We start from the raw sequence: 16028 nt of genomic DNA, 5'->3' as shown, positions 1-16028 counted from the left end.
AGCAAATATTATTATTACATCCAAGCCAGAAGTGTCAAACTCATCTTAGTTCAGGGGCCACATTCAGCCCAATTTGATCTCAAATGGGTCGGACCAGTAAAATCAGAGCATAATAACCTAGAAATAACCAGAACTCCAAATTTTTTCCGTTGTCTTAGTGCAAAAAAAAAAAGTACATTCTGAAAATGTTTGCATTTAAGGAATTATCTTTTAACACAACTTCATGAACAACCTGATTTTTTTAAAGAAAAAATATGTGCAATTTCACTGATAGTATACCTTAGTTTATCATTTATACATTTTAACTTACAGATCACAGAGTATCTATAAAGCCACAAAACATTTAGTCACAGGTGTCTGGAACTGAATAACATAATATTTTACAAAGAAATCATCTTAAATTTACATTCATCTTCACATCTGTGTAGTAATCCTGACAAACCACACAAACTAAAGTGGAACTGTTACGGAAAAGGTTAAGTTGTCACTCTGTATTGTAAAAATGTATACATCAAAAATGCGTTAAAGTTGTGGCAGAGCATCAATAGGGTTCCACCAAGCCAAACTCTGTTGTACTTAAGCTGCTGATTTGACTTTGAAAAGTCGTCCCGCGGGCTGGATTGGACCCTCTGGCGGGCCAGTTGTGACACCCCTGATCTAAGCCTTTATTTATATACAACTGCTAAATGCGGGTTTGAAGCTAATTTAAGAAACAGGTTGTAAATAGACATCCCTTCTCTTTAGCTCATCAAGATCTAAATGCAGTGTAAAACAGCCAATTCAGTTTTTTTTATTGAAATTTAAAAACATTAAGCTACTTTCCACCAGTATTATAGAGAATCATCCATCCATTATCTAAACACTGCTTAATCTTCATTAGAGTTGTGGTGGGCTGAAGTCTATCCCAGCTGACTTATGATGAAGACATGGGACACCCGGGACAGGTCACCAGTCTATCACAGGGCTACACAGAGACAAACTATCACACTCACATTCACACCTACAGACTATTTAGAGTTACCAATTAACCTCAGCTATGAGAGGAAGCTGGAGAACCTGGAGAAAGCCCACGCCTGCACAGGAGAACATGCAAACTCCATGCAGAAAGATCCCGGGAAAGCCGGGATGCAAACCAGGGATAGTCTAGCTGCAAGGCAACAGTGCTAACCACTACTCTACCGTGCGGCCCACAGAGAATCATATTCTAGGAAATCTAATCTACATAAACAACCATTTGAGAATTTACACTGAACATTTCTAAAACTGTGTAATCAAAATCTGAATTGCAAAAGTACCGCAGCAACCTGGTTTATGAGTCTCCTATTTCTAGAATCAGTCCCTTGCTTTGCTACCTTGAGGAGCTACTGGAATAAAAAATGACATATTGTAATGTTGCTGTAACATTTTCACTGAATGAAGACGTCTGGATTTTATAAATATGTCAATCAACAACCCATTGTGTCTTGCTTTTTCGAGAATCCAGAAATATTCAGCTTTCTGTCATAAAAGGAGAAAAAAATTGAAAATTTTCAAATTTAAGAAGCTATAATGAGAGAATTTAGATGATTTTCTGATTGATTATAAAGGAAATTGTTACTGTAGAACAGCAAAGATTAACTGATGAACTGATTTTCTCGAGGCTGTACAGTGGACATAGTGGTTAGCACATTCGCCTTGCAGCAAGTAGATCCCTGGTTCAAATCCTGGGGTGGGCCTGGGATCTTTCTGCAGGGAGTTTGCATGTTCTCCCTGTGCATGCGTGGGTTTCCTCCGGGCACTCCGGCTTCCTCCCACAGTCCAAAAATATGCTGAGGTTAATTGGTTACTCTAAATTGCCTGTAGGTGTGAATGTGAGTGGGATTGTTCATCTATATATGTAGCCCTGTGACAGACTGGCGACCTGTCCAGGGTGTCCCCTGCCTTTGCCCGAGTCAGCTGGGATAGGCTCCAGCGACCCTAGTGAGGATAAAGCAGTGTGTAGAGGATGGATGGACGGATGATTTTCTTGATTTATTTGTTGTTTGGTCTAATAAAAGCATCAGAAAATGTTGAAAAATGTGGATCAATCATGTCTTGTTTTGTCCATAAACTCCAAAATATTCAGTTTTCGATCATAAAAACAGAAAAAAATGAAAATATTCAACTGTAAGAAGCTGGACTCAGTGAATGTAGACTTTTCCTTTAAAAATACACTAAAATCAAAGATTACAGCAGCTGGTAATTAATTGTCAGTCTTCAAATGGAATGATTTATCTGTTTCTGGTCTTTTCTCTTTTTTCCCCCACAGCTAACAGTAAAAATAAGCCAGAATTTGTAGATTTTTTTTCATCCATCCATCCGTTCTCTATACACCGCTTTATACTCACTAGGGTCACGGGGGGTGCTGGAGCCTATCTCAGCTGGCTCGGGCAAAGGCAGAGGACACCCTTGACAGGTCGCCAGTCTGTCGCAGGGCTACATATACAGACAAACAATCCCACTCACATTCACACCTACGGACAGTGTAACCAATTAACCTCAGCATGTTTTTGGACTGTGGGAGGAAGTCGGAGTACCCAGAGAAAACCCACGCATGCACAGGGAGAACATGCAAACTCCATGCAGAAAGATCCCAGGCCCACCCCGGGATTTGAACCGGGACCTTCTTGCTGCAAGGCAAAAGTGCTAACCACTATGTCCACTGTGCAGCAGATTTTTTTTCATTCTGCTTTAAAACCCTCTGCACCTCATTTCTCAGAAAACAGCAACAGAAGACACAACCTCAAACAACGGCTTGGTCCTGCTTTCAATCCACCAGTGATAAAGAAAGCAGTTTTTTGGTTTTTACTTTCTGAATGACGACTGAAGACTTACTCACCTGTGCTGTGTGATTGTAAATGCAGGATAAAAACCAAAGCTGCTGCAGATATCAGCTCCATAGCTGACAGAAAATGCTCCCTGGAGACCCTCTGAGAAGCTTTTTTAAACAAGGCGAGGAACTCTGTCACACCTTGTTTGTTTTCCTTCATCATTTTTGTGTTATGACTCAGGTGTTATATTAGCATGACGAGACGGGCGTGTAAAATTACTTATATTATCATAGCGGATTGCTTCACCATTTTCCAACACCACTTTAATTGCTGAGGAAGACAGTTTGTGGTATTTACTTTACGTCATTCCATAAGCCACTTTTTCCATCCTACACTCTTGAACTTACTGTGAATATTACTATGCTTATAATTATATTGTTGTTTATTGCTGCCCATACTGTCTGCTGTGTGCTGCTGTAACATGGGAAATTTCCCCGGACATGGGGAGTGATAAAGGATTATCTTATCTTATCTTATCTTATCTTATCTTATCTTATCTTATCTTATCTTATCTTATCTTATTTTATCTTATCTTATCTTATTTTGGAAGAGCTTGCTGTGTGGAGGTTCACAGGGAAACCTTCGGCTCACAGCTGTAGGAAGATTGTTCCCAAGTTTGGTGCAAATCTGCCCACTGAGGCGAACAAAACAGGGGGGCTGCATACTAAAGAACACAATGAGTAACTATGGGGAGGCCAGACTTTAGAACAGAGCAGATGGTAGACGGGGTCAGGGCCACAGAGGACACTGAGGTCAGGTAATATGTGGTGTTCTTTTGGGGAACCTTCTCCAGGATTTCATTTCTCACATACACACCTGCATTGTCTCCTTCTTATGTCAATGGTGGAAACCTTCCTCAATCCAAGATGGTTCCCAACTGTAACAGTCTCAAAAATTTGGGGTCACAGAGACAATTTCATGTTCTCCATTAAAACTCACACTTTTATTCATGTGCTAACATAACTGCGCAAGGGTTTTATAATCATCAATGATCCTTTCAACACCATCAGCTAACACAATGTAGCATTAGAACACAGGAGTGATGGTTGCTGGAAATGTTCCTCTGTACCTCTATGTATATATTCCATTAAAGATCAGCTGTTTCCAGCTAGAATAGTCATTTACCAGAGCAACAATGTCTAGACTGGATTTCTGATTCATTTAGTGTTATCTGCATTGAAAAAAATGCTTTTCTTTCAATGTCAAATATGAACATTTCTAAGTGACTCCAAACTTTGGAACGGTAGTGTGCATGAGTTAAAGTTTTTCTATATTAGCTGAAGTTGATATTATTAGTTAAAGTTGCTCTATATCACTGAAAGTTGCTCTAAATGAGTTAAAGTTGACCTAGACTACTGTTGAAAAGTTTGGGATCACCCAGAAAAGTTCGTGTTTTCCATGAAAACTCACACTTTTATTCATGTGCTAACATAACTGCACAAGGGTTTTCTAATCATCAGTTAGCCTTTCAATACCATTAGCTAGCACAATGTAGCATTAGAACACAGGAGTGATGGTTGCTGGAAATGTTCCTCTGTACCTCTATGGAGATATTCCATTAAAAAACAGCTGTTTCCAACTACAATAGTCATTTACCACATTAACATATGTCTAGACTGAAATTCTGATTCATTTAGTGTCATCTCCATTGAAAACAACTTTTTCTTTCAAAAGTAAGGACATTTCTAAATGACCTTAAAACGTTGCAAAGAAACTTTCACGTTTGTTCATAAAAAGGTAAAGCTTCATTTTACAAATGTATAACGTCTTAATAATTTCCTAACAAATTTCCTGCTAAGACATTATGTAGTATACTCTGGTGTAATTAATGAGGCAAGCGGCATGGACTTTTTAAAACAATCGTCCAGAGTTTTTTCTACTACAGAATCACATAGAAAGCTGCATCCTGTGTGATGATTGGTTCCTTTCTTAAGTAAAAAACCCAAGAAGTCTGAACGATGTCCGTGTAAGTTCTCATTCATCCAGGTTATGGTTATCCAAAGTAGTTTAAATCAATCCACTGGACTTTAAGAAAGTTCCTTGAAGACGTTTCACCTCTCATCCAAGAGGCTTCTTCAGTTCTGGTGGTGGTTGGTGTTGCCTCAGCTTTTAACCTCTGTGAGGTGTGTCCAGGGCTATTATTTCAATGACCGATACCAAAACTCATCTGACTACTCAACGATGGTCGTTGCGAGTATCGGTGGGGGTCATTGAAATGCGTCACTGAGCCCTTGTCTGCTAATGGTGGTCATTAGCATGAGTCTGCTGAGTGGTTCTTTTGGGGAGTTTTGAAAGGACTTGATTGTAAATTAGCGAAAGATGATGTCGCAGACCCCCCCCCCCCCCCCCCCCCCCCCCCCCCCGTTCAGAGATGGCTTCTCTACTTTGACATGGATGGCTTCTTTCACTCCTCTCTCAAACCATCTGTCCTCCCTGTCCAAAATCTGAACATTGGTGTCCTGAAACGAGCGTCCTGAGGAACTGTCTCTCCTGTGTTGAGCCATGCACTTGTTAAGTGGCTGTTTGGTTTCCCCTATCTAGAGATCTGAGCATTCCTCGCTGCAATTAACTGCATACACCAGGTTGCTCTTCTGGCTGCCCAAAGGCTCTGGCGGATAGTTGCTACCGTTGGTGCCATGACCAGGTGCTTAAGGCAATTGCTGACAGCTTACTCTCAGCCATCAGTGCATGCAAACATCATCATGCTCCAAAAAAGGCAGTGCGTTTCAGCAAACCTGGAGAGAAACCCCCCCAGGCACGCCAATTGACCACAGGCCTCCTTCACACAGCCGCTGACTGGCAGTTGGACTCCCTGGTTTCCGTTGGACTCCCTGGTTTCTGTCTCCAGCTGAGTTCTTCTGTCCTGTATTTTTGTGTGCCCGAGATTGGAGGCTTAGAAACTTGCGTCTTTGCCTTTCCTTGGGTGAAGAATTTATCAGACAGAGAACTCACCCAACCAGAGAAGGATGTCCTCGCCAAAGGATTGAACTTCGCTATCACCCCACAGCACTTACCGGTTGTGGACCTTATCACCGCCACAGAGTAAGCCATCAAGAAAAACAACCTATCCTCAACAGAACCAGAGGGGCTAAGGCTAAAGGTAACAGCAGTACTTTCTGAAGCTAAGGTCCCCCCTTCCAACCTCTCCACCCAAGAAAGGAAGGCAGTGACGACACTGAACAAGGACCAGAACATGACCATTCTTCCAGCAGATAAAGGAAGACGCACTGTGATCTTGAACACAATGGATTACCATACCAAGGTAATGACTTTGCTTAGTGACAACAGCACTTACGAGACCCTGAAGCGCAACCCAACCAGCAGCTACAAAAACAAGGTTGTGGATTGCCTACAGAAGCTACAGAAGGAAGAAACAATAAACTGCCTGCAATACCATCGCCTGTAGCCTGGGGATGCCATTCCATGCATATATGGCCTCCCCAAAATTCATAAGAAAGGAGCCCTCCTCAGACCTATTGTCAGCAGCATTAACTCTGTCACCTATAACATCGCCAAACATGTAGCCACCATCTTGGCCCCGTTGGTAAGGAAGAATCCTCACCGTGTACAGAACTCCGTGGACTTTGTGGAAAAGGTGAGAGGACTGAGATTGGATACAAATGAGACCATGGTATCCTACAACGTCACCTCCCTATTCACATGTGTTCCCACAATGGAGGCGGTGGAAACAGTGAGGCAACGACTTTTACAAGACAACACCCTCAGCGACAGAACAAACCTCAACCCAGACCAGATTTGCCAACTCAGGACCTCTGCCTGAACACCACCTATTTCCAGTACAGAGGGAGTTTCTATTGGCAGAAACATGGATGTGCCATGGGCTCGCCAGTGTATCCTATTGTGGCCAATCTATACATAGAAGAAGTGGAAGACAGGGCCCTGACCTCGTTCAGCGGAGAAACACCGAGGCACTGGTTCCGATATGTGGACGACACATGGGTCAAGATCAGAATTCATGAGGTGCAAACTTTCACTGAACACATCAACTCGGTGGACAGCAACATCAAGTTCACCAGAGAGGATGTACAGGACATTTTGCCCTTTTTGGATTGTGAGGTCCGCATAGAAGAGGACAGAAGTCTGAGTGTTGGGGTATACAGGAAACCAACACACACGGACCAGTACCTGCTTTTTGACTCTCACCAACCACTGGAGCACAAGCTAGGAGTCATCAAGACCCTGCAACACAGGGCTGACAAGATACCCACAAGTACCCAAGGCCAGGAAAAAGAACACGAACACCTGAAAGGGGCACTGAAAACTTGTGGATACCCTGACTGGACCTTTGTGAAGGCTCACACAAGATCCAGAAAGGAGAACAACCCAGTGAAGACGGAAGAGAAGGAGAGCAGGCGCAACAATATAGTGATCCCATATGTGTCTGGTGTGTCTGAAAAACTGAGGAGGATTTTCAACAAACACCAGATCCCTGTCTTTTCTAAGCCAAATAACACCCTTAGGCAAAGACTGGTCCACCCAAAAGACCCCACACCACACAGCCAGAAGAGATCTGGTGTATGCTGTTAATTGCAGCGAGGAATGCTCAGATCTCTACATAGGGGAAACCAAACAGCCACTTAACAAGCGCATGGCTAAAAAGTCCAGTGGATTGATTTAAACTACTTTGGATAAGAAGTCTGAACCTGAGCTTTTGAGGCTTTAATTGGTATGCTGCTGGTTAAAGGTGGAAATTCTCAACCATGGTTTTGCATATTTCTGTCACTATTATCATTATATCTTCTGTTAAATAAAAAATACCACATGGGCATGTTAGCAAAGTACAACACTTTATTTTCACCACACAGGGTCCTTAATACATTATATGGTTTAAAATGTGCCACAGGAGCACATTATAAACTGACATGATAAAGGTCTTTAAATGGTATGTCGGCACAGGGTCCCCATTTGACTCAAGGTATATTATATTTGACTGTTTTGGTTTTTATTACCTGCCTATAAAGTGTCTTTGAGTGCACAGAAAAGTGCTATATAAATAAAATGTAAAACAAAAAACATCACACACTCAAAAAGTTTGAACTCTGGGTGTTTGTGGGTGCTAATCCACCCCAAAATTGTCTTACATTGGTTGTTAAAATTAGCTAAATCAAAACCAAAACAAACATGAATAGGCTTCTTATATGTTTGTGTATGATGTGTGAAATAATGCACTATCAATGTATAAGTGCATAGCACTGGCATGAGCTGCTCTAATGCACAATCAACATGTAAATTTAAATTTAAAGATAATGAGACTTGCTTCCCCACAAGTTTTGCATTATCTCTCAAACAGGCATGGATTTATTATTATTTTTTACTGCATTACTTATGACAGATATTGTAATGAGTTTTCTTTCCCTTTAAATGAGAGGCTCTCTCGTCTGCTGAGCCACGTATCGCCACGTTTGCGCGCATGCGCAGTACCCGTACATTTGTGTTCCGGGGTCGGTCAGTGTACACAGTGTTAAAAAATCATCATTGTGTCATTTTTCCTACACCTTTTACATATTTGTATCACGGACCACGAGGCGAGGGGGCAGAGTTTTCTTCTGAAGAGAGAGACGCTTTGAATCAGGCACCGAGTGGACGTGTGTGAAGATGAACTTCTTCAGAGGAGTGATGGGAGGGCAGGCAGCCGGGCCGCAGCCCTCTGGAGCGGAGACGGTAGGAAACCAGCCCGGCTAGCTGCGGCTAGCTAACATTTCAACATTCTGTACCGCACGAACACACACGCCACCAAGAAAACGTGTGTGCTTTAATGTTGGTGGATATTGAACTTGTCTCTGAAACACACACGGAATACTATGTAAAGACATTTGGCCCTTCAGTTAAATTAGTGACACCGAGCTCATCAGGAGGCTAATTGGCTAACGTAGCAAATATGTCAGTTAGCACTTGGACTGTGTCTTACCTGCTGGCTTTCCAAAGTGCAGCCACAGTGAATGCAAAATACGATAGAGCAAATAGGCACTAAGAAGATTGTTAGTATCAGCTGTCAGTCGTTTTAAAAGATCAATACCTTGGTGTGAGTAAATGGACATTTAAATCTTAAGTCACACACTACAACGATGCAGTTTCCTATACGGAGCTTTTAACACGTTGCTATACTGGCATTGCAGGAGATTAGACTGCCACACAATCAGATCTTTGTCTGAAAAGTTCCTGTTTTGGCTGGTTAGAGAATCAGCTTGTCTCCTGCAAAATGCACAAACATTCATCCAGACAGCGTTACCTTTTCTCTTTCAACGGGACTGTTTACAGAATAACCTAAATAACACATATATGCACCTTTTAAAGTCATGTAATTGTAAGTACAGTTAGTGTGCTATATTAGTGACTGATTTTTGTCCCTTCCACGCTGACGATTTTTTTTCACTGTGATGTATATATTTATGTCTTATTTCTATCTGTCTGTATTTATTTCTTGTGCGTTTTATTCTTTATTCTTATTACTCTTATTGTTTTGGTCTGGAACAGGTGCCCAATGCCTTATACTGTGTATAATTGTGTTTGTGATCAATAAAGGTCTTTAATCTGAATGTTTTAGTGCAATGACAGTCTTTAATTCAACAACATATAAATTCAATTTCCCTTGGGATTAATAAAGTATCTATCTATCCATCCATCCATCCATCCATCCATCCATCTATCTATCTATGTTTTCTAGGCCAACGTCACTCAACCTTTTTGTTTCTTGCCTCTCAAATTGGAGTCGTGTCACAAGTGTGTTTTTGAATTAAAGTCCAATCGTTCAAGAATATGCAAGAAAAAAACAAAACATATATACACCTTGTACTTCTGAAATGACCCTCTTACAAAGTCATATAACTGCAGTAAATTCAAATTCTATAAGAGGTGGAAACGTTGCAGTGACAATGAATAATATATTTTGACCAATAACAGATCCAGAAGCTATGTGACCGAGTTGCCTCCTCGACACTCCTAGAAGATCGCAGAGATGCTGTCCGGGCTCTGAAGTCCCTCTCTAAGGTAAATCATGAGTAAAACGTTACTGAAAACATGTGAATCCACTCAGTTAGTGGTTTAATTAAGTACACCTGTAGTACCTGGAGCTAATGGAGTCTGATAAAAATCTGTCGTGAAAATTCTTCTGTTGTATTGTCCCGATTTGGTTGAAACTGGTTTGGGGAGGTGATCATTAGACTTTGATTGACTTTTTGGAGTTTGTAGGAAAGCTGATGCGTGTTGGGTTTTACTGTGAGGCATTTTGATATTTAATCTAAATTTATGAGGTGAAAAACATATCAGAAACAGCTCTCAGTAGTAAAAATGGCTGTTTGAATGACATCTAAACAGTGCAGTCCAACAGCATTAGTTTAGCTAGACGTAGCACATAAACTGGCAACTGAATGTACATGGGATGAATGTTGTGGTTGGAGATCAGCTCAAATAATCACAAAAGGATTTTTTTTTATTTATGCATTGAAGCCACTGTCAGTAGGGACAAAAAAGCAGTGGGATTTGATCCCTGCTTTCCCTCGTAACCTCATATAAATGGATCTGGGCATCTGTTTAATCACTCCATCTCCATATTTTGGTTGTTTTGTGTGATGTTTTTCTTGTTTTGTTTCACATTTTGTTTGTTTTGTGTCACATTTTGTTCTTTTTGTGTCACATTTTGCTAGTTTTGTTTCACATTTTGTGCGTTTTGTCTCATATTTTGTTTGTTTTGTGTCACATTTTGCTTGTTTTGTCATGTTTTGGTTGGTCTTTGTTTTTACAGTTGTTTTGCGTCATATTTTGCTCATTTTGTGTCACATTTTGGTTGTTTAGTGTCACATTTTGGCTGTTTTATGTCATGTTTTGGTAGTTTTTTGTTTTACATTTGTTCTGCATTGCATTTTGCTCATTTTGGTCATTTTGTCTCGCATTGTTTTGTCACGTTTTGATAAATTTGTGTCATCTTTTGGTAGTTTTTTTTAGTTTTTTTTAGTTGTTCTGTATTACATTTTGCTCATTTTGTGTCACATTTTGTGAGGTACCATCAGAAGTCACAGATAAAGGTCTTGTTTGGGAAATTCTGCTGATTAAAATGAACTAATCACCTACATAGAGCTCTACCAAATCACCTCTCAGTTGTGTTCATGGATAGTTTTGACACTGTCTGCACCATCAACCATGAGTAATGAGTTAATCAGGCTTGAATAAGGGGTTTAGGAGGCACAGGGCTGCACTTTAGTACACAAGAGAGTCAGCTCTGGCCTGACATGCAGACATGTAAACTTCCTGTATGTGAAAAGAAATGACGTACAAAGTTCAGAATAGATTTTTTCCTTGTGCACGTTGATTGAGTGCCTTCGTTTTAGGCTGTTGTTGAGGTATGTTATCAAATTTGTGAGACTCATTGTGTTTTGTAGAAATATCGCATGGAAGTTGGCACACAGGCGATGGATCACTTGATTAACATACTGCAAACAGACAGGTATGTTCAGCCTTATGATATATTTACATTTTTTAAAAGTCTTTTTAATAAATTCCAAACATTACTCACTTTGAAGTTAAATTAGCAAATCAATCAAGTGTGCAAAGAGTGAAGGAGCAAATCCATTATATGGTGCATTCCAGAATTGGAGGACATTTTATGTAACACCCATTAAATTCCAAATAGTCCATGTACAAAATACTAAACCATTTGTCCTGAAACCAAATCTAAAAAACTAGGAGAAAGGAATGTTTGAAAACATTTTTTTTAAAATGCCAAATAAGTCTGGAGTTCCACCTAAAATGCCATTTTGTCTTGCCCCCCCCATCCCCCCCCCCCCCCCCCCCCCCAGTGCCGAATTTGAATCTCAAATAAAACAGTTAAAGTGAAATTTGAATCTCCTTTTTGGTATTGTTTTACTTTTTTGTAAAACTTCTTTGTAATTGTTTTTACTTAATTTTTTAATCACCCATATTTAAATAATTGTTGTGCACATGTCCCACAACAACCCTGTCAGCATAACCTTTTTAGCTGGTAGAAGAAGAAAACCGTGAAATTAACTGAAATTAACATCATTAAACAGATTTCCTAAAGAATGTGTAGAGCAAAGCCATGTCCTCTCTCATATTTTCATAACATTGTCAGGCTGGATTGAATGTCTCACTCTACCTCATATTATCAGGGTAAGACTAATTCTTTTGACTTTCCCCCATCAGTCAGTTTGTCCTCTTGGTCAGCAGTAACAGCTACCTAAATATCTAGCTTCTACTGCTGAGAAAAAGCTAACATTAGCATGGATTAGCAACCCTGTTACTGTGATTAGAGTAGGGTTAGCAAACAACAAATAAAACATGGAATAAAAATGGTACCATTGATGTGTAAGCTGAGCCAATCAAGCCTTTGATAGTTTATTACCTATTATTGATGAATATGAACCAGAAAACTGTAAAAGAGATGATTAATATTTCTGACATTTTGAAGCCCAAATGTCCTCCAATTCTGGAATGACCCATAGACTAACATCATTTTCATATTTCACAATGTCTTCTTTCCCCTCCAACTACTCCAACCTGTCAGATGTTACATTTCTAGTTGTTTTTTGTCGTGTTCATGCAGTAATAGTTCAAATATGTGTTATTTGATCATATTGTCTCATAAAGCTTTGTTGGTATTTTGTACATTTTCCTGGGGTTGTTGCAGAGTAATGTGTAGTAGAAGTAGTAGTATTTTTTTAACCTCTTTTTTTAAAGAAAACATATCTGTTGATGTTCTAATTTTCCATCCAAATGCAACAGGTCTGACTCTGAAATCCTCGGTTATGCTTTGGACACCCTCTACAACATCATCTGCAACGATGAGGAGGAAGAACAAGGTATTACTCCCTCTAGCGTTTGTTGGATATTGCAGAATTTATCTTAAAATGTTTCATAATTTAAAAGATATTTTAATAATGTTGAAGATGCACCCTCCTGATTGTGTGGCTACTATTTTAGCTGACCAGAAACCAGCATTCGATTTGCATGTGTAAATGAGTTTAATACATGTCGTTTGGAGAGCAGTCGATTTGCATTCCCTTCTTCCATACACTGGTCATGACTGCTTCATGTAAAGACTCGTCTCTCTCTTCTCTTCCATGTTTTAACCCTACAGATGAATCAGAAGGTAAAACTCTTTGACCTTGCATGATGCCAACCCCTCTAACCAGCAGCAGCAGAAACAAATCATATGTTGTCCTCGTTTGGGGGAAAAAGAGCACATTAGTGGTTTCCTTTACACCTCCTTCAGTGCCCACTTTGTAAAAAGCTGATGATTTACGATGCTGTATTTTCGTTGCTTTCATGGCATGTCTTCAGAAGTGTCATTCAGCTGATGCTGGACTTCTTTAGAATGGTTGAATTAATGCTAGCTTTTGGGTGAGGCTTTAAACTTCCTGTCCCCCCCTGCCCTTGCAGACGCAGTAACCCCTCTCCCTGTCTCAGGGAAGCGTAAGAATGTGTCCATGCCTGGTCAGTACTGAAGCCAAGTCACATGTGCAGTAGCTATAGTTCTACTAGATAACTAACTAACTTCACTAAATTCATTTGGCACCAGAAAAGCAAAGGGAAGGTGTTTGGGTGGTAACAAGAATGCTTTACTAATCCCATGTCATGCCCCAACATCTGTCTGTTAGTCATTTCTCAGTGTTTCTTTGTTTCCTTCACACACTTAACCTTTTCACGGTTTTTGTGATTGTGAAATATACCTTGTAATTACTGAGTTTTGGTGATGTTACATTTTTTTTCAAGTGTTGTTTACCCAAATTGTAAGTACTAATAGTTTGTCTTTAGAGTGAAGTGGACACCTCGTCTTTATGCATTTTCAGTTGTTTTGGCTTTAAGAGTTGCTGTGTCGAACATGTCAAGACGTCTGGCATCCACAACCTAATGATTGTACGTTCAGTATTTACGCCACCTTTCTCACCTGAGGAAAATATCTCACTCTATAGCTGCTGAATTCCTCAGTAAATTCACCAATCAGTCCCTAACTTTGTATGGTCAAAGATGAAAACTAGAAAAGCTCTGAGTCCACAGCACTCTGCCAAGGCATTGTCAGAAAATAATTTTTTTTTTACATAAATGTGGCATTTGTTTATTAGTTGTTGATGATCAGAAATCACAGCGACATAGAATGTGGCCATTTAATATAAACAAAATGTCCTTTTGTGAGCACAGGTGTGTGTTATTCATGTGTACATTATGTAAAGATACAGAATCGCGTGACGCAAGTATGTAGCAGGCAGCGGGAACTGATGGGACTCAGAAACACCCCCACAATTTAATCAATTGTTCCTTGTTTCGTTTCTGATGGATATGTCTGTGGTAGTGGATTTGTAGTAGGATCGTGATCGTCAGCAGGCAGCTGATGTAGTTTTCACTTGTTGTCGTAGTTTCAGTGACGCCATGCTGCTATCTCACAATGACACAGAAATTTTTAACAAATCCGTGGATCTTGACTATAAGCTGCATCACTGCCAAAATCTAATCACTTGGTTCTTGTGTCATTTCAGACTTTTCATGAAAATTTCATCCAAATCCTTTAATCCGTTTTTGAGTAATGTTGCCGACAGACAGACAGACAAACCACCGACAATCATCACATAGCTCTGCCGAGTAATAATTATCTAATGCTGCTTTAAACAGCTTTGTTTAGAGCAGTGAGATAAAGTTAAATTAGCAAAATTAATTTTCTGGAAAACCCAAACAATGAGCCGAACGATGCTAAAATGCTCTGTAGGGTGGAAGAAAGCTGCTGGTCAGGAAATTATCTGTGGATGCGTCTCTGCAAATTACACACATTAAATATTCAATACTCATGTGATCAGAGCAGCTTTGAAAATGTAGCTTCCACAGTCAGTTGCTTTCGTCTCCATTGTTTTGAGATGGAAGCAGACGTCTTGGAGATTCATACTTAGAAACAAGTTGAGGTAAATGACATATTTTCTGTGTGACAGCGCTGAAGGTAAGTGAGACCGCCCCACTTCTGGTAATGTGGGATTGTGGATCTTTAGGGAGGAGATGCACTAATTTGTCTTTCACTTCTTTCTCTTCATACTAAAGCTCTCATCCCAAATTAAACCATGTTGTACAGAATGTAGTTTTACAGTAACCCAACTGAGCTCACCCACTCATTCAGTTGTCCCCTCATCTGTGTGTTTTTTGCCCTCAAAAGGTTTGTTCACAAGTGTCACCCTGAGCACGTATTCTATTTACCCATATTTCATGAAAAGTTGCTATCATATGATGAGGGATTTCACATCATAATGCAACATTTTGAGAAACTACATATGTGATTGTAACTGCCGTGTAGCTCAGGCTGATTGCTATGAACAAACCAGCTGGTTCTCCCTCTAGACTGATGACTCACGCTGCATTATTTATTGACGAAGTGGCTCATTTCTTTGCTTTCACTCTGCTTCCACAGATGAGAATGCCCAGAAGCAGGCAGATGACCTGGGAGCCCAGTTTACAGACAAGTTCATCCAAGACCCTGAGCATATCACCCTGCTTCTCACGCTGCTGGAGGTACTGAGCTATTCATGGTCCAGTAGTAAACTTTAGTGTCGTTTTATTTGGCTCAACAGCTTCCTGACTCATTGATGTGATTCTAGGAGTTTGACTTCCATGTACGTTGGCCTGGGGTCAAGTTGTTGACTGCTCTCCTGAAGAACCAGGGCGTCCAAGTCCAGGGCATCGTTCTCGTCAGCCCCATGGGTGAGTTTCTTCTCTGCACATCAAATCGAGCTTGTGCACGACCTGTGTTTTATATCAGCGTTTCTGCATCATTTCTACATCTTGTTCTTGTGCTTCTTAAGGAGACCATCAGTTGTTTAGAGGTTATTTTTTGCCCCTTTTTAAAATAGAAAAACGTCCTGTTTGTATTTTTTCGTAGGTGTTTCCAGATTAATGGACCTGCTGGCAGACTCTAGAGAAGTAATTCGCAATGATGTAAGTACATTTGTCTACCGTTGTGCATTGAAATGCATTTTATAGCCTCTGAGGATCTGTGTTGAATACAGATATGCATGTCATCATCACAGTCAAATACACTGCCTATCCAAAAAAAGTCACACTCTAATACTTCATTGGACCACCTTCAGCTCTGAGAACGTTACACATTTGCTGTGGCATTGTTTTGATAAACTTCTGCAATGTCACAGCATTTATTTCTGTCCAGAGATG

At 40.2% G+C, this 16028-nt stretch overlaps 1 protein-coding gene across 6 annotated transcripts in view; it reads left to right on the top strand.

Moving 5' to 3' along the window:
* The first annotated feature begins 8266 nt into the window (after positions 1-8266).
* uso1 (USO1 vesicle transport factor) overlaps positions 8267-16028 on the top strand; it is a 28422-nt gene continuing 20660 nt past the window's right edge. For 2 of the 6 annotated variants that reach the window (XM_051945593.1, XM_051945592.1), the window contains exons 1-9: positions 8267-8531; positions 9771-9857; positions 11246-11310; positions 12606-12682; positions 12961-12972; positions 13263-13316; positions 15271-15371; positions 15458-15560; positions 15739-15794. In XM_051945593.1, the coding sequence (XP_051801553.1) occupies positions 8466-8531; positions 9771-9857; positions 11246-11310; positions 12606-12682; positions 12961-12972; positions 13263-13316; positions 15271-15371; positions 15458-15560; positions 15739-15794 (621 nt within the window). In that variant the 5' untranslated portion in view covers positions 8267-8465. The remainder of the gene's footprint in view (positions 8532-9770; positions 9858-11245; positions 11311-12605; positions 12683-12960; positions 12973-13262; positions 13317-15270; positions 15372-15457; positions 15561-15738; positions 15795-16028) is intronic. The other 4 variants (XM_051945595.1, XM_051945594.1, XM_051945596.1 and 1 more) reach the window with 4 other exon arrangements.

The sequence above is a fragment of the Acanthochromis polyacanthus genome, chromosome 3 (genome assembly GCF_021347895.1).
Source record: "Acanthochromis polyacanthus isolate Apoly-LR-REF ecotype Palm Island chromosome 3, KAUST_Apoly_ChrSc, whole genome shotgun sequence".
Lineage (NCBI taxonomy): Eukaryota > Metazoa > Chordata > Actinopteri > Pomacentridae > Acanthochromis > Acanthochromis polyacanthus.
This window is presented reverse-complemented; position numbering and strand designations above follow the sequence as displayed.